The sequence below is a fragment of the Thunnus maccoyii genome, chromosome 11, assembly GCF_910596095.1.
Source record: "Thunnus maccoyii chromosome 11, fThuMac1.1, whole genome shotgun sequence".
NCBI classification, from domain to species: Eukaryota; Metazoa; Chordata; class Actinopteri; order Scombriformes; family Scombridae; genus Thunnus; species Thunnus maccoyii.
In genome coordinates, this window is record NC_056543.1 from 18219870 (window position 1) to 18247236 (window position 27367).

General features: G+C 38.9%; 1 protein-coding gene across 2 annotated transcripts; it reads left to right on the forward strand.

The window, feature by feature from the left end:
- Positions 1-246: 246 nt before the first annotated feature.
- zak (sterile alpha motif and leucine zipper containing kinase AZK) lies at positions 247-25669 on the forward strand. Of its 2 annotated transcripts, XM_042426003.1 has the most exons (20): positions 247-607; positions 2784-2973; positions 3624-3711; positions 9319-9420; positions 10710-10775; positions 10884-10912; positions 11747-11884; positions 14130-14216; positions 14935-15009; positions 15112-15218; positions 17341-17476; positions 21108-21152; positions 21243-21273; positions 21388-21527; positions 21661-21723; positions 21814-21903; positions 23844-23960; positions 24150-24224; positions 24390-24540; positions 24729-25669. In XM_042426003.1, exons 2-20 carry the CDS (start codon positions 2815-2817, stop codon positions 25439-25441), a joined length of 2412 nt encoding a protein of 803 aa, XP_042281937.1. In that variant the 5' UTR covers positions 247-607; positions 2784-2814; the 3' UTR covers positions 25442-25669. The 2 variants fall into 2 exon arrangements, with proteins under 2 accessions (XP_042281937.1, XP_042281938.1); XM_042426004.1 differs by lacking the exons at positions 21108-21152; positions 21243-21273; positions 21388-21527; ... (4 more) ...; positions 24390-24540; positions 24729-25669 and adding an exon at positions 18397-19986 and having other exon boundaries at positions 248-607.
- The last annotated feature ends 1698 nt before the right edge of the window (positions 25670-27367 follow it).

Here is a 27367-nt window from a genome sequence, read left to right on the forward strand (position 1 = left end):
AGGAGGAACTTTAGATACATTTAGGCTTTCTTAAGATACGTGCATTTGTACAGCACCTTTCGATAAAAATAAAGGCAATTCAAAGTGATTTACACACATAAAATCACTCAAATATACTTAAAAGACACTGAAAATGGAAATAAACTTAAATGAGATACAATGAAACAACAGAGCCTAATAACTGACAAGAGTAAAAGCCATATTGAGTTCTGTTAACTTAAAGGCTACCAAGAGGATTTTCCCCAAAGTTGCCAAGTAAAGGACTTTTAAGAGACCCACTGGACACTGGACACCGCGGTCCCAGGACATGTGGAATAAACAGCAAAGAGCCATGGAGTGTGTCTACTTTAATCCAGTGGGGGGAGCTGTTGTCATCAGGATTGTGGCTGGACAGAGGCCAGTTCACTGGTAAAACTACTCAGGCGGCTGTAAGAACAAGTTGTGCAACCAGTAAAACCACCGTGAACTCAGTGAAGAAATCGAAAACATCACGAGATTTTCCGGAACTCAAAATTTATCAGTTTTTCTCACTGTAAGTTTATCTCTTGCGCGGTGTAACCTGCACCCACGGCCCGCTTTGAAGCCGGAAACCTCACATTTAATGTCGGTATGTATGTTGGTAATGTGACTGAGAGTCAAAGTTAAGTGCGTGCTGGTAGCTTTAGTGGCATCCATATGTACAGCGTACATAGTCTATGGTGCATGAAAAGTTTCTCTTATAGTCATACTCACTTCCTGTTGATTTTACAAGGATGCATTTGGTTCAGACTAAACAGGATGTTTGTTGGTTTACTGTTGTTTTAAGGTTTCTCACGATCACACAGAGAAAACTGTGTATTTCTCAAGGGTCGCTTAGACATAATCTAATGATATTTTTAGCTCTAATCTTGTAGTGAACTCTGCTTTATGCCTTTTCATGGTAAAATCTTGTTAAATGTTCATAATGCATTATATCCCCAGTTATATAAAACAGTGGTTCTCAAGCTTTTTTAAGGACCCCTAAACTGACAAAAATTAGACCCCCATTTGATAAGATTATGTCCAAGGGTCCCCACCTGATAAGATTTTTGCTTTTAGATGTTTTATTACAGAAAATGTGTGAAACCCATGGACAAAATAGTCATACATTCTGTCATTGTGTTACTTATGGATTAGGGCTGGGCAATATATAGATATTATATCGATATTGTGATATGAGACTAGATATTGTCTTAGATTTTGGATATCATAATATGGTGATATGGCATGAGTGTTGTCTTTTCCTGGTTTTATAGGCTTTATTACAGTAAAGTGATGTAATTACCAGACTGTTCCAGCTGTTCTATTATTTGCCTTTACCTACTTGGTCATTATATCCACATTACTGATGATTATTTATCAGAAATCTCATTGTGTTTTGTGAAAGCAAAATAATCATCCCTATGATATTCTCACAATATCGATATTGAGGTAGTTGCTCAAAAACATTGTGATATTTGATTTTGTCCATATCACCCAGCCCTATCATGGATGGAATTATAATAATAATCAATTGTTCCCCTTTTTACTGAGGACCCCCTGGAACCCTCTCAAGGACCCCTGGGGGTCCCCAGACCCCACTATGAGAACCACTGATCTAAGCAACCCAGATCTCAAAATACATTTCTCATACGCTGTAAATTCAATGGTTAGTGTTTAAGATTGTGCATCAACATGTGATAGCCCTGTTTTTGGATATTACCACGCTGCTGACTGTGAAGATGTGAAATGGAAGCTGGCAGGTCACCGCTTTGTGTAATTAATTTTTCATTTAGTTTTGATCACAGTAACTACCTGCGGTTTGACATATGGCTATCAGGCCCTTATTGTTGCAGTGTTTGCTATTAAGCGAGAACTGGCAGGGAGGAGTGCTACCATATCCCAGTAACCCTGGCGTCTTGAGTGGACAGACAATACTGTGGGGGCTGGTCCACTGAGCAGATTGGTGTGAGGCTAAGTATAGCATGAATACAAGTAAATCAGCAGAAAGCAATGGCTCCCCTCTGTGACAATGGAGGCATTTCCCGCTGGGATGGATAGCAATCCCAATGAAGACCCAGGTAACAGCCTTTTAAAAGCCGTAATTGCTCAGCTGTAAATGAACAATAACAGAGCTACAATTTCCTGTAATGATGGAATTACTTCTTTACAAGATGCTTTTATGCTGTTACGGACAAACAGAAAGGATGGCATAATCAATCTGTGTGGAAGCGTTATATTTCTAACCCTGGCTCACATAAATACTGCATATGTGGCCTTTATGCAGATAGGAAGAGCCACTTTTGAAGGTGACAGATAAAGATAATATGAAGGGGGTTTTCCAGGTTTTGGTCTTAAAACAGACAGTTAACATCACACACTTTTTTCTGCTATGACACTTGTGCTTCTCTCTCTCTCTACATGTGGCCTTACTTGTACTGAACACAGTAGGCTGTGCTGGAATAGTCTGTGACTTTGGCTGCATGATCACAGCATACCAGGCATGCCATCGTCCTTATACAAGCAGAGTCTGGACCCTGAGCTCATTGCTTACTGGTACTGATGATGAGGACTGTGTGTGGAGTAGACAAAGCGACAGATGACGGTCAAACCGGGCATATTACACTGACACCGCATGCAGAATCAGCTAATGGCACAGCAGCTTCTTTTCGGGTCACGCTGGAGTCCCGTCTAACCTCTCAATCTTTGAAGTGTCTCGCACCACAGGAGTTTCTTTTACCTTTGTTGAGCAAACCAGACTTCTTCCCTCCCTTGTGATCCTCCAGAAGCTGAGTCGGTGCTGAGTGTCATTATGAGATGTCGTCTCATAGCGCCTCCTTCGTGCAAATCAAGTTCGATGACATCCTCTTCTACGAGAACTGCGGCGGCGGCAGCTTTGGGAGTGTGTACCGAGCCAGGTGGATCTCCCAGGACAAAGAGGTGGCGGTGAAAAAACTGCTCAAGATTGAGAACGAGGTAGGAGTCATAATTGCTTGGGCTTTTCATATACTTTTTTAATTGTCAGTATAGTAATCACTTTAATTGCTACCCCATTTAACAGGATGTGGTGACTTCTGTACTCATCACTCATGGTCATTATACTCCCCCACTCTGAGGATTGTGCTGCAAAAGAAACATTATTGCCAAATGAGAGGATGTATTTGGCCCAGTTACAACACACACTGTTCTTGAAACTTCTTTCAAAGCACGGGCTCATTATCTTAAAGACAAAAAAATAATTATCTTTGAAATGTTTTCAGGGAAATTGTATTACATTTGTTGGCCTTGTGATGGGATGTTCAGAAAATTATTCATCGTTTCTTCTATGAAAGTCTAAAAGATCACAGATATCCATTCAATTTCACTCAAGTGTTGGAGAGATGATTGTTCACTGAAAATAATAATGTAATCTTTTCACACTTGAAGCAATTGTTCATTTAATTATAGTGTTTGGCTACAGTTAAATGAATTGGTTTTGTCGGGTTTCTGTTCTTTCTGGTTTCACAATGATCTTTCTCGGCCAGTACTTACTTTAATTACTTTACATACTGTACACTCTGTTTTTTCTTTATACACTGATTCGCAGACTTTTGTATAGAAACCTTTTATGTTGTCTTCTTGCTCAGGCTGAAATCCTCAGCGTCCTCAGCCACCGTAACATCATCCAGTTTTATGGCGCCATTGTTGAGGCCCCCAACTATGGGATTGTCACTGGTAAGTTTTTTAAAAATTATATCTCATTATTAAGCAGCATAAAGCAGATCTACTGGATCACATCATGTTGGAAAACGCAGCAGCTGAAATCTGTTTGCGCCAGTTGCACGGTTTGCTCAACACTGAATGGTTCAGAGGTTTCTATGGAAGCATTAGTGAATGACAGAAGGTTCAGGAAGTGCACACATTGATGCAGTACGTAGTTGTGTGCCCCTGTTTTTTTGTGTCTAGGTTAGAAGCTGAGAGGAGCAAAGCAGCCTCTAAAGCAGCAGTAAACTTCAGAAAACAAGAAGGCCTTGATGCCTCTGGATAAACTTTCATCTGGCAGGAGAGTAGAGGTCGTCCTGTGGAGATTTAATATGAGTTTCTCATTGTAATAGTGTTGATCTCTGCTATATACTGTAATGATAAACATCTGCATTTGGATTTTAGACTATCAACCGGATTATTTGGTCAAAATGTTTGTTTGTTTGTTTGTTGTTTGTTTCCTTTTGTTGATTAACTGGGAAGTGTTGGAAGTAAAGGAATGTTGACGCTTATCTTAATTTGTACCGACATACTGTCTGCTGTCCAGATGGTGCTCCAAATCACAAGTTATTGCTACATTACTACACAGATAACTAGGGCTGCAACTAACAATTGTTTTCAGAATCGGTTAATCTGTTCTCGATTAATAGATTCCTCATTTGGTATCAAACATCGTAAAACAATGTAAAACGATGATCACAATATCCTGGAGCTCTAAGTAACATCATCCAATGTCTTGTTTTATTCAACAAACAGTCCAAAACCTCCAAATTATTTAATTAACAATAATTTTAAGAAATAATTTTAAAGGTGCAGTTTGTAGACTTTAGCGGCGTCTAGCGGAATGGACTCGGCAGAAATGGAGTATAATATTCATAAGTATGTTTTAATTAGTGTATAATCACCTGAAAATAAGAATCATTGTGTTTTCGTGACCTTAGAATGAGCCCTTTATATCTACATAGGGAGGGGGTGCCCTTCCATGGAGGCTGCCATGTTGCACCGCCATGTTTCTACAGTAGCCCAGAATAGACAAACCAAACACTGGCTCTAGAGAGGGCCTTTTTTTAGGGACCCATTTTTCATGAGTTTTGCAGCCACTGTAGGTTCTCCTACATGCTTGGAAGGGGTTAGTAAGGGGTTATCGATAAAATCGGTAAATTTTCTGTCAATTGACTAATTAATTAATTGATTAATTGTATATATTAACAATTACTTTCATTATCGATAAATCTGTTATAATCTGCTAACAGTTTCGTCTAGATGATGTCTGTAAATGGTGGAACTCAAGATACTGGGTGTCCCCGACAGTCCAAACCCAAAGATATTCAGTTTACACTGATATGAAGCAAAAAGACATTTGAGAAGCTGGAAACATCAAATGTTTGACATTTTTGTTTGATAAATGAATTAAACATTTAATCAATTATCAAATTAAATTTCTGCTGATCAACTAATCAAAAAATTGACCAACTGTTTCAACACTATTTGCTGTTGAGACTTTATTTACAGTAGTACAACTTAAAACGGTCTTGCTGAAAAGCCAAACAAAAGAAGCAGTTTATATTGAAACAACAAACAGAGCATCACCAGCTATATGTCCACGAGGCGGCCCTAGAGCAGCAGTTTAGTACAAAAAGCTACATTTAGATGTGGAGCTGCGTTAAAGGCTCTTAATATATTTACTCTACATCAGAGGCTGAACTTCTGAGCCTCTTGTCATATATGAAGAAATACAGTTTCTGTTTGACTGTGACATTATTAAACATCTTGGACATTGAGGGATTACTGCATGTTTGACAAACCTAGTGACTACCCCCAGGTCATATATTTTTAATGTCTTGTCTACAAAGACCTTCTCTTAAAGGAAAACAGTCAGTAAAAATGTAACAGCCCAGACTCACATCCTGAACGGGGAGTATCACCTCCTTTCATCATGTAGACAATACAAAGCGTCTCTTAGTGCAGCTGACAAGATCTTCTTTGTTCCTTTGGTCACTGAAAACAATAAATATAAGCCTCACAAGGTCACATCTGTCCTCAGTAAGTCAAATGTTTATGACGTGTAACCTAATATAGAAAAAAACTGCGATTTGTTTCTTTGCCATAATCAGGGGTGTTGCTGTTTTTCTAATGTGCAGACCCAATGTCCTTGAACAATAAAACATAACATTTTACATAACATTCATGTGCAGACACTTTTGTCTAAAGAACTTTGTAAAAAGTGCATTCAAACTCTACAGGAACAAGAACTGTATGTAATCAGAAATTGGAAGAGCATCTCTCTTAGACAAACAACTAAAGGTGTGTAAAGTACTACGATACAACTGCTTAAAGTTCTCAATGTACATAAGTAAAACAACACTATCAAATCTCAGAATTGTATTGAGAGAATATGGTATAAACTGAATTTATATTACTATAGCAGTATGTTTGGGAAACATTTATGCAGAAGCTCATGGTCTGTTCTGTTACATACATTCATATACTGTAGAGTACAAATTCTCCCAGAATTTAAAAGATAAATTGATAGAAAAAAAACCCCATTTACTCATATATGTAGTTGATATACTTATTTGCATGTATCTGCTTTTACCTGGATTTATGTTTTTCTTCAGTTCATCTTAAACTCCTGTGATCTTGGGAGCCCTGGAGGGTTGTGTAGGAGGGACTGGGGGTGGAGAAGGAGGGGCTTAAGTGAGGATGAGGCTGTTGACTGTAAATAGAGAACCATGAAGTGTATTTAAAAAAAGCCATCACAGTGAACATGATGTCTACGATTATGTTCAGTTATCAAGTTAAGCTGTCATTGTATGGTATTGCAGTTGAATGCACAGACTGATTTTTGCACCACATTACTACACAACAGTTATATAACTAACAAAACTCGCAGTGGGCATAATCTTCACTGTGATGGATCCCAAACAAGTTAAGTTGGAGTGCTCAAATTATTAGCTTACAGTAAATAAGACAGCAGTGGAAAACATGTCAGGTCAATTCAAGTCAGTTTAATCTTTATTTTCCCATGATGGAAAATTTGGTTATACATGCTGTAATCATTTTTCCTGCTCATACAGATCATCAGAAGATCTCTTCCCTAAAGCGCCTTCAATGTAAATGATGAGGGACAAAATGTACAATCCTCATTTTGTGCAAACATGTATTTAAAAGTTTATTTGAAGCTTACATGACGCTTCAGATGTCCAAATTAGTTGAATCAAGTGGTAATCTTTGAAAGTTGAAGCCTTTTTAGTGCAGAATTCTTTCTCCTTGGACAGTGTTTCCGTGTTGAGCTGCAGTGGAGGAAAAGTAACAAAAAGAGGGATATTGGTACAGAAAAGGCTGCAACTTGGAGTGGACTGCAACTGGAAGATAGCTACTTGATTTGACAGATGTAGACAGCTGAAGCCTGATATTAGCTTCAGAAAAATGTTTGAACACATTTTTTGCACAGAAGAATGAGTGGATTTTGGCCCCTGTCTCTTACATTCAAAGCATATTAGGGAGGCATCTTTTAATAGTTAGTATGAACAGGAGGAATGATTACAGCAAGAAAACCCTGTTTCAATGTTCATTTGGGCACCTGACTGTTGTTTTAAAAAAAGCTGAAAAATTGCTGATATCGTTTAAAGCACCACGCTAACAGATTCAACAACAACTCAATAGTTGCAACAACATAAGAGTGAGAGAGAGTTAATTTGGTATGATTGGGTGATTTATTTATAGAAGCTCTGTCAGTGTGTGTATAGTTGTCATCATCTTACCTTCACACAACTTTATGAGACTATGTGAGACTTCTTACTGGTTATGGTCAAAACTTTTGCACCTCTGCATATTCTCGAGCTGTGAATCAGCTGACACAACAGGAGCAGATCTCTCTTCGTTTGGACCGACACCGAGAGTATTAAACTGTCAGATCAAATCTGCACTCAGTGTCTGCACTTGTGTTGCAGTTTTAGAGCAGCACTAGCAGAAGTGCACCTGAACACTGTGCAAAAAGCATGTCTCCTCTATGTTCTTCTCATTAACGCAGGTAGTATTGCTTTTAATTTGACATTAATAGTTGACATTATTAATTTCTAGTTGCCATTGCGGGTGTATGTAATGTGCTATTGTGTGTAGCTTTGTATTTTGTATAATGTGTTCTGTGTGTTTTTTGCTTTGTACTGTTTGTTGTTGTGCTGTTTGTATTCTTTGATCGTGGGGGACTGCAGATGTAAATTAGCTTTGAGCTATATCTGGTGCAGTGCATCATTTATGTTAAAAACTGTACACTGTCCCGATAAAAATAAATACAATACATGACAACCTAGCAGCCGCTGCAGTATTTTGCAGCTGTGAAACAGAAAGCTTTTGTTGTCAAGGAACCAATTGGTGTCTATATTTATCACAGCAGAACATACAGGACAGTGTTTATGGCCATCCTGACAATGTCCAACATTCATCTACTCTGTTATAAATTTTCTGTTTGTTGACATACAGTACAGCATCAAGCTGGGCAGTCGCCTCTTTCTAACAGCCAACACCTACATCTTATTTTAGAGACCTTTTTTTTTGTCTGTTGACCAGCAAGAGCTCAACAATTACTGCTGTCACTCAGCAGCCTCATAAACCTAATGAATGAAGGTTAGTTATTAATTTGGAACAAAAGTACATTAAACTCTGACACACCCTGCAAGGCTGTTTCACACAAGACAATTAAAACTCCTGTGTGACTTTAGAAGTTATTCACTCTGAGACTAAAATGAAAGTGCAGTTTTACATCAGACCAGCCCAGTAGTCACATTATCTATGGAATGTGGGTGAACGTATTCAGGTCCAAAGTACAGAAACAGACAGGTCTTCGCTTGCTCATACGTGTGAAGTGAGCTGAACTTTATTGTATCAACAAAACAAGCTTGAAAAAAACAAAGTATAGACTCATTCATAACAGTGTTAATGTGTGTGTTAATTAAACTCCTATCCTGGTGTCTGTGCATGTTTACATTACCCTGATTGGGTAATTATGCACAAACAGATGTTTCCTGCTGTTTTAGCTGGTGCTGCTTTATTTTTATCCGATCATTTAACTTTATAGGATAGTCTACACATAGAAATGTTTGCCTACTCTGTATGTCTTTCATTCAGAAAGGCTTTATCAAAGCTTTATCTCTATGTCTTGGTAGTCTCGTGATGGGGATTTTACTAAAAGATACATGATTGTCAAGGTCCATAAGGTTCACTAATGTCAGGTTTATAGTTTTTAAAACAAAGCGGGATTTGACAACTTGTCTTTTGGGTTTCTGAGGGAGCAGTGGGGGCCTCAGTGTGTTCACAGTTACATTATGATAAATTGAGCTCATCCACAGTGACAGGTCAGTGACAGCAGCAATCTGTAAACAAGACACTGTCAACTGGCCTCCAGGAGTCGTCTGGCACAATTTCAGTCTTCAATTGTTTTCACGTAATGCTCCCACATACTGCACTCATGTGTTTCATGCAACACCCTCAGGAGAACAGTTTTGTGACTGTAAGGCAGTTTACAGTCACAAATTTTTTTTATATTTTAGTATCATTCAACTTAATCATGTTTCTCCACAGAGTATGCAAGCGGTGGATCACTGTATGATTACCTGTCCAGCAATGAGAGTGAGGAAATGGACATGGGGCAGATTATGACCTGGGCTGCGGAGATTGCTCGAGGTAAAATTGACATTAGTTTATCTCTTTGATTATATTAGTGAAGAGATCTTATCAAATTAACATTGTTTGTATAAAGGTAAGTCACTGAGAGCAAGCTCACCTTTTTATGGTACAACAGGTAACAGTTGGTTCAAAGATAAAACATTTTTGCAACTACAGTATAGCCTGACTGATACTGGATTGTCGAGGCTGATGATGTATAGACCAATATTTGTTCTTTTAAAGAAATAGTTTGAGATTTTTTGCTTTCTTGTTGAGAGTTAGATGAAGATCTGTACCACTCTTATATCTAAAAAAAAAAATCCACTTACCAGCACCTCTAAAGCTCACTGAGTAAGTAAACGAGTCATTACAGTCATAATAATTGTCAGGTGACCAGAATAGACTTCAGGAAGTTACTGTTCACACCCAAGAAAACCCCACATAAAACCACAAGTTGACATTTTTGTCGTGAGCTTTAGAGGTGTCGGAAGGCAGATTCTGTTATCTCTGAACAGAGCCAGGCTAGCGGTTTCCACCTGCTTCCAGCCTTACTAAGCTAAGCTAAACTAATCGCATCCTGACTTCAGCTTTGAATTGTAAATCGATGCAAGAGTGGTGTTGATCTTTTCATCTAACTAAGGATCCTTTAAAATAGTTAGAAAAGAAGTGTGACCCAGATGTGTGCTGAGCAGGACACTTTACAGGTTAAAAAAATAAACTTGTCAGAGCTCTCTGGTGGACAAACTATGTAATTATGACACCTTTTATAAATCACCTCAAACATATCTTTTAATGTATTTCTGTACTGCAAGTTCTTGTTATATATATCTTTAATAAGCCGCCAATCTAATCAGCCGATAATATCAACCCGGCTGATGTATTAGACAGGGTCTAATTATAACAGAAAATTACATTTACCATATTTTAAATTAAAATTTAAGTTAGTTAAGTTAAATTATGTCTGCATTTGTACATTATGAACTGCATGCATACGTTGAGAATGATTAGCTGACATAACCCTAGGTATTAATGCAGACCATAAACAGGACAAGACATAAGATTGAACTCTGAGGAACGACTGTATTGATGTTAAGAATTTCAGTTTTGAAGATAATATCTAAAGTAGTCACAAGCAGTCTTGTCAAAGACAGTTTCTATAAGACTCTTAACATATTGTGATCTACAATATTGATATCTTGTGAATAATCAGAGCCCTTAAAAACCTAATGAGTGTTTGAAGTGTATGAAACAGATAAGAAATGTGTGTATGTTTCCACTGGAATAACTTCTTTTTATTCCCCCTTCAGGAATGCACTACTTACATTCAGAGGCCCCAGTTAAGGTGATCCACAGAGACCTGAAGTCCAGAAATGGTGACAAATTTATGTTTCCAAAATACATACGAATTAGTATTTATATGAATGCTACATATTACTGAACAGAATGCCAACTGACATATGAAATACTATTTTCTCTTCCAGTTGTTTTAGCTGCAGACAAAGTTCTCAAGGTAGGTTTTTAATATGTAGAGTTTTATCTCAGATTCATAATGCTGCACGATGAACCAGATCTGTGAAGCTGAAAATGTTGCTGAAAAAGCTGTGTTAGCTGAAAATTTCAACTCAGAACTTGAAAAGAATATGTGCATGAAATATACTGGTGTGTTATCTACCTACAGTATATAGACACAAGAGGGCAGTGACTAACTTAGCATGTACAAGAATCCCCTGACAGCATTACTGGTGTGCCTTAGATGGTGGATGAAGCCAAGAGAGAGGAGATTTAACAAAAACTCATGACAAAATGGGACTATCAACATCAAAGGTTTAAAAAAGAGGAGGTATATTATGGAAAACTCCTTAGAATCTCCAAACATCAAGCAGGATTTTTGAAGTCCCTTCAGGAACATCCAAACTCTAGGGTGCATGTTTCATCATTTTTTTAGATTTTTTTTTTTAAATTTATTTGACAATTTGAAAGTGCAGGGAGACAGGCAACATATGCAACAAAGGTCCACAGCTGGAATTGAGCCACGGACGTTGCAGTCATGTGGTATAATCTTAACAAGTAGGCTACTGGAGAGTAACATTTTCTGAAATGAATCAAGAGCAAAGTGTGCCAACTTGAATTTACCTGTGAAAAACTCAAAAAATGGAAATTATGTGATTATAATACAGTAAACACCCACATCTGTAGCATTTATCTGCACACTTGCAAATTATCCAAGCTTCCATTGTTTTTTTATGTATTACATACAATAATAAGTAAGTCCATCAATCACAGGTGGCTATGGATTTTTATTTAGTTGCAACATTTGTCTCATCCCTGTTTTTTATCACTTCAGATCTGTGATTTTGGAGCATCCAAGTTTCTAACCCACACAACACACATGTCCTTGGTGGGCACATTTCCCTGGATGGCTCCGGAGGTGATCCAGAGCTTGCCTGTGTCTGAGACCTGTGACACCTTCTCCTATGGTGTGGTGAGTGTCAAGAAAGAAAAGAAGGGATAGTTGCAAATCTGATGCAGGTTTTTTCATTTAAGAGCAATGCATAAACATTCCTAAGTGTTCATCTTCAGCTGCATTAGATGAACAGAGGCAGAGGACACAGACTTTCCAACAATGACCCTAAGGTCTGTCCCAAATAGCCACAATAACCTCCAATTCATATGGTTCAGCATAAATAAATCAGTTTTTCCCAATGTACACATTAAACATACACAGATATAAATTATAAAAAGTGAAATACTTACACTGGCCGGGCTGTGAAATGCAAGAAATCTGAAGTCTTTTAAAGAGAAACAAACCTAGAAATTACATATTTGGTTATCACTTAAAGAGCAACTAAACACTCCCTGTTATTATAGTTTTATTCTGACCTCTGGTTGTGAAATTCTCACCTTGCTGCAGTGATGTAGAGGTGTAATCCAGGGTGTTGTTAGCACTCACCGCTGGATGTGGTTACAAGTGCAATAGAGCCCACCTCTAACCATAGCTGATCAGAGGTGAAACAGACTGAAAACTTTCTGTGAGAGAAGGCAATAAAACACTGCAAGTTTGTCTTTCAAATTGTTAATATACTCTTCTTTAACTCATTGAAGAGCTTACATATATGAATAATATTCCTAGTAGCATATCTGATATTGTCAATATATAAAATTATCATAGGGTCATATCTTTTATAAGCTTCCTTCTCGCAATATACTGAAGCATTTAAAATGTTGGATACAGTGAATGATGAGTGGTTAATCATGACGTGTGCATGAAGTTGTGAAGACTGATGTGATGCAGCCCTGACCTCTAACATCTGGAGTCCTGCTACTGGCTGATTTAGTGCATGAAAGAGGGTATTGTGGGTAGGCATAATTGTAGTCCTTCAAAACACTTACAGTAGAAGTCGCTGCAGTTAGGAGTTAGTTAAGAATCACACACAGACTTTGCAGCAAAGTTCTTTTTCTGATAATTTTCTTATTCTTAAGTCTAAGTTTTATACATGCTGGTTGATTTCTGTCAATTCGTCTTCAATTGTTCGACAAATAGTGTCATTAAATAAAGAACAATGAGACTCACAGCCTGAGTTGACCGAGTTTGAACCCATTTGTAAAATGCTTTTCTGCTTTTAAAGAAAATATCTGACAGACAAGAATGCTTTTTATTTCAGTCTTAAAACTCAACTCTTCTTTAACTGAATCAAATATATTTGAAGAAATTGCACTAAAGTCACTCATGGCTAAAAAAAAAAAACATCTGGCAGTCCCACTGATATTTTCATTTCTGCATTTCTTTCTCTGCTAAAGTGGACCGTAGCAGGAATTTTGATCTTTGCAGGAGTACAGCTTCTTAGAAACTGTCTTTTTCTGTCTCAAGACATTTGGAAGATTTGTTTTAAAATGGAAACCATTTTCAGTTCCCCTTTAGCTTACTTTAATGTTGCAGCCCCTGTTATTCAAAAGTTCAAGTATTGATGTGAAATTCTAAGGTATTAACAAAATCCTTTGGATTACGTTTCCTCAGATCTATCTGGGATTTTACAAGTCAACAAGTTATTGCAATCAATACAATATAAGTTATTGCAATCATAAGTGCTTTTTATGTCAGGTGTACTGCAAAATGATTGCAATTTTAAGTGTGCAGTTTACCCCTCGAACACATTTCTGGGGAGTTGATTTCTACAGTAAAGTGTATACATGTAATGAGAAGCAGCTGGCAAGTGAAGAAACACAAAGAGATGGTTCACATATACTGCAGGAGTCTAGCGTGTTTAAAAAATGTCTCTCCTCCACCTTTTCATGATCTCATATTTTTGAGATGTAAACGCAGGTTGTTATTTCTGACACTGCTGAATGCCAAATGAAAAGAACGTAATTTATCAAGGGGGTACTGTTATTGTACGTCATTTCAGTCTTTTAATGGGTGTTAGAAATCTAAAATGAATCATTTCCTCTATTTTTTATGTTGCATTTGGTTTCTGGGAGAGACAGACAAGTGTTTTTAATGTTTATATGGATACACATACTGTATAAACAGGTAAAACATACTTACCTGCTCAGTGGTATTTATGTATTTCTACTTTTTTTCTGTGAAAGCCTACCACACAGTCGAGCAAAACAACCGATTACTGGCTGTTTTGTGTGCTGGCAGTGCATACATATACCTGTATGCATAACATTTTACAGTATTTCAATGTTGTTTGTTTACTACCCATAGCTCATGACTTCTGTTACAGGTGCTTTGGGAAATGCTCACCCGTGAGATACCCTTCAAAGGCCTGGAAGGCTTACAAGTGGCCTGGCTCGTGGTGGAGAAAAATGAGGTATTCTACTGTGTGATTACATGTATATTTACAGTATTGACCCTTGACGTATATACTGTCAGGAACAGTTCCTAACTGTGCAATTTACCTTAAAGTACTTGATTCAAGTCTATGTCCCTGTTGGGGTCATAGGTGTGAATTATCTTGTTGAAAGTTAAAGAAATAGTTCAACACTTTGGGAAATACACTTATTCACTTTCTTGCAGAGGAGAAACACTTTAATTTTTATGGGATAAATATGAAGCTACAGTAAGCAGCCTGTTAGCTTAGCTTAGCATAAAGACTGGAAACAGAGGTAAGCAGCTAGCTTAGCTCTGTCCAAACGCAACAAAAACGCCAACAATAACAATACGCCCACAAGCACCTATAAAGGTCAGTATTTGACAAGTTACTTCTTGTTTGTTGATGTCGTACAAAAACTGAAGTATAAAAATGGTAAGTTACAGCTCTATGGACAGTCATGTGTGGGACTATTTCCTGGCCAGGCGTAGTGACTTCAAGGCAAGCACCTGAGACACCAGGACAGAGCCAGGCTAGCTGTTTCCACCTGTTTTCACTCTTAATGCTAAGCTAAGCTAAGCGGCTGCTGGCTGTAGCTTCATATCGATCCTCTGATCTAACGCTCAACAAGAAAGTCAATAAGTGTTGTCAAAATGTTGAACTATTCCATTAAATCAGCACTCCTTCATCCTGACAACTGATTCTGTGTTTGTTTCAGAGGTTGACCATCCCCAGTGGCTGTCCTGCCAGCTTTGCTGAGCTCATGAAAAAGTGTTGGGCAACCGAACCAAAAGTGAGTGATCCACTAAGTTACATTAGCATGCAACTGAACAACATATGTATGTTTTCACTGGAATCAGATACAGAGCAAATGTTTTTTTTTCTGCCAATTTAGGAAAGGCCAATGTTCAAGCAGATCCTCTCCACTTTGGAGTCCATGTCTAATGACACCCAACTTCCTGAACAGTGCAACTCTTTTCTTCATAACAAGGCTGAATGGAGGTAATGTGATCAGCCATTCTACAGGCCAAGTAAATGTACTTATAACTCTCTTTTTTTCCACCAATATACTGCCTCAGCCTAAGGAAATGTGCAACTGTTTTCAAAGAATGATGTGGAAATGTTGCTGATGGGGGCTGTGAAATACAAAAAAGGAGTTGAGATCGTGCATATAGATCTTTAATAATTACACTGATAGCTACATAAAGGCATAAAAACCTCCAAAGAATCATCCATCTGGATATACTTCCTCTCTTTACCCATAAGGCCCTAAAAATAATCACCATCTTTTTCAAGTAGAAGTGTTTAATTGGGCTGTATGAGCAGCTGGAGGTTTGGTGATGTTCAGCACAGCCTGAGTCTCAGCTGCTACTTTATTCTCTGTCTGCCTCTCGGCGGGGCTTGTCTGTGCTCTGAGGTTTTTCCTCAGAAGTTGAGCTGGTGGCATCATGTCCAGGCAGCCATCTGCAGGTGAAGCAGGTTGGAGTGAATCTCAGTGCTGGAAAACAGAAACGGAGAATGTGTGACACAGATAGGCACGTTTGTTTTATCCCAAGAGGTTGGATGCTATCATCTTAGTTGGCTGATGGTGGAAAGAGGAGAGGCTTGTGGGTGCTTGGAGCACCAGAAAGGGCAATGAGGTGTTATGTTGACTGGAGCAGAGAGATTTGTTGTGCTTGTTATTATTTTGCTCAGTTAGCTGATGTGCATTACCGAGGAATAGATACAGAATACAGCGCAGGCAGTAGGTGTTAGGACACTGTTATTCATGATTTTGGCTTACCTTGAGCCACCGGTAATTGGCCAGTAACTATGAGGTTAAAGAGTTGGAAGTTAAGTTTTAAGAATGTTTGTTAGAGTTTTCACATCCATATTGGGTGTGCAGTGAAGCAATCGTTAGCCCTTGTTACCCTTATGTGGTATGTACGGTATGAAAAGGAAACTTCCTACGTAGTTCATCTGATGTAGATAAACACCCTCAAAAAAAAGCTGAGAGTCACAACTTTAACCTTATAGTCATAGTTTCATGTCAAATCCAGTCTCTTTACATTGAACAATACTTAAAAATGCCTCTTTGTTAATATCTTGTTTTATGTCAGTTAATTACTTGGTAAAGATGGTAAATGTAAATTGAGTCCTATTAGATGAGTATCAAATCTGTAAGACTAAACAGAAGTCTCGTGTTACACTCTGAATTAGTTTAGACACAGCCTTGAAAGATGAGTTGAAAAAAAAGAGAATTTGTTTATTTATTTTGAGTGTGTTTGCAGAAGTATAAACATGAAGTTGCAGGAGGCAGGGAGGTACGAAATGCCGAGAAAGTCTGTCAGGAAACTGGGAAGCAAGAGAACAAATTATTAGGGAAATGGAACAAGAGTGGAAATTGTATTGAGGTGGGAAGCGTCAGGGTGGAGGAAACCGGGAGAACTGGGAGCAGTAAGAATGGGCTTTCCTGCCTGGATTACGTGGGTTTGTGAAAAGAGAGTGTGAGAACAAAGTTTTTGTTGAGCCTGAAGCTCAGCGTGGATTTCCTCGACACACTGTGCAGCCCCACCTGCTGGGCAAAACAAACTTCCGCAGCATGAACGCGAGACATTGTCCAGTTCTGAGCATCCAAAGCATCTAATCACCTTCTAACTGCAGGGCATCACTGGGTTGTTTACAGAAGAGTTTTTTATGCTGTATTATGTGTCAGTGGTAACTGTCTCAGCACTCTAGCTGTGCCACTTGTTTTTAAGTCTGATAATATTCTATTTTTTTAACTGGAGGAAAGAGACAATGAATTGATCTTGCTAAAAAAGTATTGTCTGTGTAGTCTGATTTAGTTTATTCCTCTGTGCCTCCATTATTGCTCAAAAATGATTGAAAACACAACAGAGAACCACACTTTTACATTGTAGATTTGCAATATATATTTCTGACTTGATTTTAAAGTTTTACATCTTCAATAGAAACATTCGGCTCGGTGCTGAGTATTACAAACAGGGTAGAGAAGTCAGAAAGTGTTGAGAGACGGACTAACACATTGTTGGTTTTGGTCTTTTCACAAGAGTATCTCATGTACTGTATCCCAGTTATGTGGAGATATTTGGTGACTTGTTGACATTGTTCTGTCGCCGTGTAGGTGTGAGATTGAAGCGACACTCGAGAGACTTAAGAAGCTGGAGAGAGACCTGAGCACTAAAGAGCAGGAGCTGAAGGAGAGAGAGCGGCGTCTAAAGATGTGGGAGCGCAAACTCATTGAACAGTCTGACAGCCCGGTGAGTTCCTCATCATCCCCTCTTCACTTTGGTTCACCTTCACCCTCGGGGCACAACAGCCACCCCGCTGTCAAGTGGTCACAGCAGCACCTCACTTTTTTTTTTTTTTTAATTCACATTATGTGTGTTTCTTCACTCCTGTTAAGAGAAAGACAGAATTCTCCCTTATCCTTTTCTGGGGTGAAGTGGAAATGGGAAAGCAGTGAAATAGAAATAAAAAGCGTGGAATGAGAAGGAAAGGGGAAGCACATTATGAGAACATTATGTGTAGTAAATATTATTGGCAGCACTACTTTCATGTGCAGTGTAGTACATGCTTGCCAAAATCATTTGCATCATGATGCACAGTGAATGCTGCATTCCTCACGAGAATTCATATTGAATTGTGCGCGTCCGGTTTCTGACCTGCAGTTCACGGCTCTGAATTCTCCCAATTTTATTTTCTGCATGCACAGAAGGTTGTGTGTACGCCACCAGTGTACACCATCCCTGACATCACTCACAGCTACGTAGTCTATGTTCTTTTGTCCGTTGTTTTCACATGTGTTTCTGTGAATGATATGCAGTCGTTTTGTTGAATTACGTGTGACCGATTGCCACAGCGGTATGCAGTATAGATATTGTAGAAGCTGTCACAGCATCGCACCATTTCTTTAATCTAACAAAACCGTTGAATCAAGTACACTGAAATCGTTTCCTGTATTTTCCTTCTTCTCTTATCCTCTTTCCTCTGCTGTTCTGTTCTGGTAGCTCTCTTAACCATCTAGCTTTCTAAATACATCTCGGGTTGGGTTCAAAATGATCCACTTTTCTTATTTTACACTTTATTCTGTGGTGTTTGAAACTGATTGCTTTTCTATCCTTTCTTCTTTTATATTTACCCCTCTTTTCCCCTCTCTCCACCTGTCTCTGCCTCTCAGCTCTTCTTACCCGTGACAAAAAAGATAAGCGCTAAGTCATTCTATCAGTCTAAGACGGAGGAGTCAAACAGTTCACAGATGTCATGTCAGATCTCAGCCTCCGGTAACGAGGACGTGAATCTGCGATCCTTTATGAAAGGCTTTGAGGACATGTTTTCCCCGGACTCTGGGAGGCCAGTCCTGCACTCGGGCATGCAGGTCAACATGCAGGCCAAGCAGAACTCTTCCAAGTCCAGCTGTGTGAGAGAGGGACACAAAATCAACATGACTCTGGGGACGGGACGCCTCACTTGGTCTGACGACAGTGAATAAGCCGCTCCGCTGTTCAGTGCATCTGTCAATCACTGTGATCTCAACTAATGCATGATTGGTGTTGTGGAAGAACTATCTCTTAATGAATTACTTGTTAAGTTATGTTGATTATTTTGTCATTTCAATATTCATTACTTTGTCTCTGGAAAACATCTTGGCACACTATCTCCTCTGCTTTGGACAAGTTTTATCCATGATGTCCATTCAGAAAAAAGCTCAACGTGGCACAGAAACGTTGTCACGATTACAGAATATATTTGAAACCCCCCCACCTATGGATATTATGGATGTAATTTACTGTATGCCTAATGTACTGGGTGTATAGTGCCATGCTGTGAAGAAAGAGCCACGTGAGCCAGTTGCTTGGAGAAGGCCAGGCTTTTATGATGAAGTGACATTTTGCTGACATTAAGATTGGCCAATTTGTACTGGATGTGGTGGAGTGCAGTTGTTGAACGCAGTCTCTTACTGAAATGAGAAAGTACATGTTTTTTCCTCTGACTGACCCCAGTTCAAAACAGCAGGAGAGGGACTTTGCTGTGTGACTGTCAGCTTCATTCCCTCATTTTATGTTTTTTTTTTTTTACTGAAAAAGAAATACTTAATACTGAGGCCAAAATAATAATAATTATAATAATTAATAATAATGTTTCTGCACGAGCGGCCTTCATCAGAAGTCGCACTTTAATCGGCTTTAATTGCACATGGCTTAACCAAGTAATTCACAATACAGATTTCAATGTAAATACTTCCTTTCTATAGACAGTATAGAAACAGCATTTTAAATCCTAACCAATATTAGCCTCAGGACCTGCACTTTATAGTAGAGAAAATCGTATTAGCATGAGTGTTCAGTTAGGTATTATGCTTCATCTGGGGGAAGGATATGCTTCCTTGAGCATAGCCCATTAAATTGTCCCCTTCGCTTGTTATCATTAGTCAGTCTCATGAGGATGTAATCCTCTGTACTGCTGTGTTGTTGCTTGTTAGCTTCCTGCCATGAGCTAATACTCCTATTCAAACATTGCCTGTACTCTTGTGTCATCACCCTAGACGTACTTGACTAGACATAACAATTACCGCAGACTCTTACCAACACTTACATTTCCCTGTGTGAAAAATCCAGCCCCTTTGGGCATTCTGAAACATTCAACTTCCACACTTCTTAGTTGTCTCCATGAGCTTCCATCGAAAAATCATACAAGTAGCAGCTTCATGATGTGACTTATTTTTCTGCATCTTTCACTGTTTGTCAATAAATCGTTCAACTCTCTGCTTCTCTGTCTATCTTAGACTGTTTTTATTACTTTCCATACATGAACAAATATTGATGAAAGGACAAATGTTTCAAGAGAATTATATGGTATTATTATTATTATTATTATTACCAAACTGTTTTTGATAGGACACAGAGCAAAAAGTTGCTGATACAATTTTTTATGCAATTGTAAAATATATATTTCTTCACAAGGGATTTTGTTTTGCCGCTTTTTGTGATATTAACTTCTTGCCACTTTGTGACTCCCAGTATCCATGGCCTGGTTACCCATCATCCACTTAGTCCACATGGGGGCAGGATTGTGTGAACTAAACCCAACTCAAAATCTTGCTTCTTTCTTGAGCACACACACAAAAACACAAACACAAAAACACAGCCCCCGTTTAAAAATATGAGATTTAGGTACCTTTTGTCAACACCATGCCATGTATCTTAATAAAAGAAGCAAGCAGTTAATTTGTGAAATAGAATATGCAGCTTGAAGAGTGATGTTTAGTCACTTCAGTGAGACTTTGGCATCTGAATCTGTTTACTTCCAAACAGCGGCACCGGAGGAGGCGGAAAACGCCGCGGGGCTGAGTGGCTTTATGAGGCTGCACTGAAATGTATGGCAGCGACTGTCTATTGAAGCCAGCATTCAGTTCATAATCTGAGCTGTTATCAGATGTCGTGGGAAGAAGACAGTGAATAGGGATTACTCATTCAGTTAGTCATCATTCCTCCAATTTTACATGGCATTATTTCTGTCATTACACACCAGTCTCACGATCACAATGATGAAATCTTTATTTTGGCTGATAACTTTCTGCCTGATTACATTTAATGAGCTATAAATGATTTTTCATTCAAATAGATCCCGTTAGATCAGTCAGATGGACATTTTGGTTTGATGTAGACCATTAGAGGCAAGGCGTCTTAATCGCACAGCACAATAACTGGAAGAAAGTGATGGCTTAAAAAACATGGAAAACATGGCTATTTTCCATTTTAATAACATTTACTTAAGTTTTGTGATTTTTTTACTTTAATATCTGTCCGTCATGAACACACACACACATGCTATCAGTGTCCATCCATATTCTATTGCTGCTACTTCTATTTGTCTTTTGTGTCTATACAGTTGCTGCCCACTCTTGACATCTATACCTGGACAGAGGAGCATGTGGTCAGTATCAGTGTATTTACTGCCCCTAGTGACTCATATTTTAATAACATTGCTATTAAAAACTAATATGTGACCGTTTTATTCCTTCAGTATTTCTGGATGCAGCAAATATTCGGTGCAGGTTTGTTCATTCACTTTATAGGCAGCACAATGCAAGATCATCTATAATCAGACTTTATCAGATTCAGACTCTTTATTTGTGAACTGATGTTGTTGTTCTCCTTTTCTGTCTTAGGGGAGAGTGCATGTGGCATGCAGCTGTATGCCGACCTGTTTAGAGAAAATCACATCACCGGAAAGACTCTGTTATTACTCACAGAGAACGACATGCGGGAAATGGGAGTCAGGTCTAAAGGTCACATCATGCACCTTAAGGCAAGGCTTTGTTAACCATTAACCACAACTGTCAACTTATAAACAATCCACAAATTCTTTGTCATTAATAGTATAAAATCTGTGCTCATTGATGTTTGGAATAACAGTCAGTCTTACATTTCCTCTTTCACAGAGTGAAATTGAAAAGCTAACTAATGATTACCTCGGGCTCGTCCACTTCCCACCGCTGTTGAAGGTAGACTGCTTATAAAGTTTCTTTTTCCTTTTTATCCTTTGGAAGAGTTGTTTCTGGTTTTCAATGCAGATTTGGGCCTTTTCTTCTCAGGATGAGCTGGAAACAGAGGTTGAAGGGAGTAAAACTGTAAATCTGGAACTAGTGTTTGGGTACCACTGGAAACCAGGGACTGGAAAGTCTGTAAGTTTGTACTTGAACAACACACACAGACACTGACTCCAACAACATATTCTGCATCCATGAGCACCTCATATAACTCATCATTCAATAAATGCATCTACTTTAATCAGGGTGATTATAAATGGTTATCATTTTGAATGGGTTTGGTAATAACCATTACTTTCTAGATGCACAGAATCATGTTTTTGCTTCTCGCACTAAAGCTGTTTGTACTGCGGATTCATGATGACTGCTGTTATACTGACCATTGCAGGCATCACTAGACATGTACAAAAGCAGACAAATAAACATTTCATTCTCAGCCATGTATCACATCCACCTCGACTTGCTCACAGCCCTTTGTTAGGGTCTCAAACTGTGGAGAAAGGGTGGCTCTTCACTTGCTGTTTGAATTTAATCAAAAATAGCCCATTTAGCCAGAAGTCATTTTCTTTTTAAAAGGCAAACGTTATTTAATCTTTCAGCTGTTCATTGTCCCATCATAAATAGTCCTCTTTCAGTGTGTTCGGCAGGGCTGAAACGAGCCTGCTAATTGCCTCCCATTTCTTCTGACATGTGGTGGTTTAGTGGGTAGAAAACACAGCAGGGAGAAGGAAACAGGAGGCTGAGAAAATGAGAGCTAATTATTTTCCCCTGCCTGGTGTCAGGTTCCGTGTCAGCCTTGTTTTTACAAACTGGAAGGTTTTTTGCACTAAATAAAACAAACCCGCACTGCATTTTTTTTTTCTTCGCCCCTCTTTGCTGGCGATGTCATGGAAGCAGCTGCACTTCTCAAAGACAAAATGAGGGCCTGCGATTGTGCGGCCACCATCTGACAGCCACTGAGGGTTCCCTACTAATGAGGATATCACCGTGCAGCCAAGTGAAAGGTGCTGAATTATGTATGAGTTGTCATTAGATGCACTCGGGTCCTAGGCATCATTACCAGACATTGTTTCTGCTGGAGTGATTAGACTAGCATGGACCTGGGAGCCCCGGTGCGACCGTCCAGGGCCGACACAGGGCCAGCGCGGGGCCACTGGTGTGTTTCTGAGCCAGAGGCTTGCTGGAGCTTCCCTTTTGAGCTGTTTCCAGCCCCTGGGGACGATGTAGGAGAGGGCGAAGGCTCCTCAGACGAGTGTGTTAGTGCCACTCCTCTGATGTCTTTCTCTGTGATCACCACACAATGGATTGGCCTGTGCCATGAACCCTGTGTGGTTAAGCAGTGACCTGTGGCTTCGTGGCCGGCTTTTGGGGATTGGCAGAATCATTACTGCTTCGTCAGCATTCAGTATGCAGGAGAAGAGGGCTGGGGAATTGTTCCGATTTGTGCCTCCTAGTGAGGATTTGATGTGTGCCGCGTGCAGCAACGCATGAGGAAAAAAAAAAGGTTTTCAACCTTGTCATCTAAAATCAACCAATCTCCTGTTCCAAGAAATTAATCTTGGATTCAGCTAAGAATAAAAACATCAAACGTTTGACAAGGAATTTTAGAGTGTCTGCTTAAAAATAATTGCTATTGCTGCAATTTGTTTCTTTCTCTCTGCTAAAATTTTTTATAAAATGTCACAGTTCTCACTGCACTGTAGGGGACATTTGTATAGTAAGGAGGAGAATTAATTTCCATTAAGATCTGTTTTTAAATAAGGTGTCTCACAATGCATTTACTTTGCTTATATAATGTATACAAATTGCATTTGATAATATTACTCCTTTTTTGACCCCTTGTAATTTATTTTTATCATATTTTTATATCTATTTATATGTTAGAATTTCTGTCCTTTCCCACAATATGATGCTTTGTGGCCACTAACCTGCCACTGCCATTAAACTACCTCTAGGTTGTGCTGTTGGTTTATATACAAAAGTAACCAAGTTCTCCACACAGAACAGAGCAATTACTAACTTTTTTTTTACCAGAAAACCTACAGTGTCTCACAATTAACTTTTTTTTTTTGAAGGACTGCAAATGGAAAATGTACTTGGAACTTGATGGAGATGACGTTGCAGTCACCTACATCAAAGATGTCATCTTTAATGCCAACCGACAGGATGTGGAAGTCCTGCGGATGACTAAGGTGTCGTCAGAAACACGTTTCCTGAATAAGCTACAAAGAGCATCCTATTGTTTTATTTGTACTCTTCCTTCATGTTTTAATCAACGCTAAACACTGTCTGACTTTAATGGGTGCATTTTAACTATAGGATTATTCTGTTGTGGTTGCCATAGTCGGATTTTTTAATGCACCAATGTTATTGCAATGCAGCCACCTTTTGTGATGGACAAATGGATCGTTGGAATACAACAGAACCAGAGGGTGGACTATACAGTCAATTATGAGGTGAGTCATCTCAGCAGGTGTGGGAGGCAGCTCACAAAGCAAATCTACACATCACCCATTTTAAATTTATGTCCATTTCAGTCACAAAACCCTGTGCATTGAGAATAAGCATTTTTCTTGGCTAAATAGCCTTAAATCTTGTTTTCTTTTGACTTCATAATATAGAATGACGTCAAATCACCAAAGTCTACTAGACACAGTTGCTCCGTGACGTGGAGTCTCAGTGGTGGACAAGATGACATCAAGACTGTGGAGCTGGTCATCGAAACAGCACCAGCTGACATTGAGTGGAACCCCAGGAGCAGGTCTAACTCTGGTAATTGTCTTGTTTATAGTATTCTTGTCTTGGTTGACATGAAGAGTTGCAATCAGGTTTTTTCTCTGCTGGTTAAATGAAGATGGTTGCTGTTGAATTCCCTATAAATTTAAGATATGATCAATATATTTACCAGTATATTCAATATATTTAACTTTTTTTTTATCAACGCATGTGCTCTGTTTTAGATATAGATCCCAAATGGATGCACAACGTAAGGCAGAAGCAGATGATGACCCAGAAATCACTGCCGTCAACTGCTGCTCTGACTGCCCTTACTACTTCTGATGCCCGCACTCTCCCTCAGTTCCTGTTTGTACATGAAAGCCAGGAGTTTTCTTATGCTGCAGCTGTGCGTCGCTCTCCAAACCGCATCCACGGGTCTCACTGGAATGATTCACGCAGCTCTTCGCCAACTCCTGGCCTGTCGGCCAAGCTCTCAACGCTCCATCTGGGGTCAAAGGGCAGCAGTCCCTCCAGCACTACGTCAGAGAGCGCCTCAGAGAGAGAGCGAGAGCGTCCACTCAGTGCCGGGGCAGTGCACAACCACCGCAGATACGGTTACTTTGGCAACATGTTAACTGTGGGAGGGGCGCAGGGTAGGGGCAATACTAGAGGTAGTTATATTCATAATAAAACCAGCCGAACTTCACGCCAGCCAGGGAGGCCACGGTCCAACAGTTACAGTGTCACACCGCAGAACCGCCCAACCATGATACCAGGTATATTGTCTGTGACAGGAAGCCCCAGTGAGGAAAAAGAGGAGACCAAAGCCAGTGATGGCGGCTGGATCAAAGTGGAGCGTCAGAAAAGATTACCACGTCAGGACAATAAACAAGTCAGAGGTCGACCGAGGAGAGGTGGCAGGGGAGGGCGTGGTGCTGGTGGTGGAAGAAGTTAATGTAGACCACACATGAATTAACAGCTTTTTGTATGCACTGAAAAGGTTTTACACATGAATTACTTCTACTATTTACATGCTCAAAAATGAACTGCTTGGTGCAAGAGATTCCCACAGATGCATATGATGTATATACGGTTATGTTTTTTATAAACTTGCTGCTGTCAAGTTAATATAAATGAGCCTAAATGCTCTGTGTGTATTTATTAAAGTTACTAAATGCTCAAAGAGTTGTTGTTTTTGGATTATGATAAAAATGAACAATTCATATTCACTATGTTTCTTCTTCTTTCTTCCATCTAATGGCAAATCAACATCTTTAAAATAAGAATATGTTTATCAGCCAAGTTCCCTCAAGTATAAATAAATAAAACATAAAATATAATAATCATAGCTCAGACCCGACATTAAATACATTTTCCAGACTCCCTTCTTGCCATCCATACTTGCTGATTTGCTAAGTGTCACTATCTCTTTCTGCACAGTATTTTTAGCACTGACTTTCATTATCTCCTGGTTCAACTGTTAGACAATGGTCACATAACCCAGATGGATGCTTGTTGTTTTAATCAGTCTTGTGTTTCCCAGCCCCAACCTTGTTATTATGTTCCTGGCTTTGATGCTTCAGTCATGTCCACTTCATGCTGTTTATATAAAGATGTCAAGCTGTTGTCTCGTCCAAATTTTGTTGCCAGTCTGTAACATTCTTCTCTTTTATTCACCTTTACTAAATGCAATTTCCATGGGCTCATCCTGTTTTATGCCTCATTTGCCAAAAAAAATCTCCAATTTCAATTGAACTTGAGCCCACATAAATGTAGCTGAAATATGGATTTTGAAGTCTGAACAAAGTTTCATATATACAACAAGATGAAAATGACTAAGCACACATAAACATGTGTCTGTGCACAAAATGAACTTTGACCTGTGAAAAAGATTTTCTTCTTCTTCTTTGAGGTTTATTGGTGGTTGGCAAACAACAAATTGGTGCTTTACTGCCACCAACTGGTCTGGAGTGTGAAACAGGATGTCTATTGTTTTGTACAGTTTTTATTACTATACTGCCATGCACTTTTTCTTGTTTATGGCTATGGTTACTTTTATCTTGCTGTCTATTTTGGCTGCTGTGACACCGAAAATTTCCCCCCTTGGGAGATCAATAAAGTCTTATCTTATCTTATTGATAATATTCATAAAACAAAACAAAACCTCATATCCTCTCAATAAAATTAGCTAGTCAAAGATACTGACATAGGATTCGATAGCTCATGCCCTGATTTCCTTTGTAAAATATCAAAGTATATAAGATAGTATTATCTTTCTGAGGTTTTGAATCAGAGGGCTTCTCTCTGCCTCATATTTCTGACAGTGTAGCATAACATACTCTACAATATCCACATCTGCCTGTATTATGTTTACCTGCACTCACCGACCACTTTATTAGATACACCTGTGCAATCTAATGCAATCCAATACAACAGCTCTGCCATAAATTCTACTATTACTTTTACATTTTCAGCTTTTGTTGACATTGTCAGAAAGGTGATAATTCTTCTTTATGTTTATTATTGAGGTGGTAGTGATGTATTGGGGCGCATTATATTGAAAAGTGTTCCTAATATTTTGTCCATTCCATTGACATACATGAGGAGGGCAAAATATTAGGAACACCATTCAATATAATGCACCCCAATACACCAGGAGCACCCACTACCACCTCAATAATAAACATAAAGTAGAATTATCACCCTTCTGACAATGTCAACAAAAACTGAAAATGTATAAGCTTCGTAAAAGTAGAATTTATGGCAGAGCTGTTGTATTGGATTGCATTAGATTGCACACGTGTTCCTAATAAAGTGATCAATGTGTATATTTGGCATAGTGTCTGTGAAAAACTTGGAGAGTACTCCAGATTTTACGCGC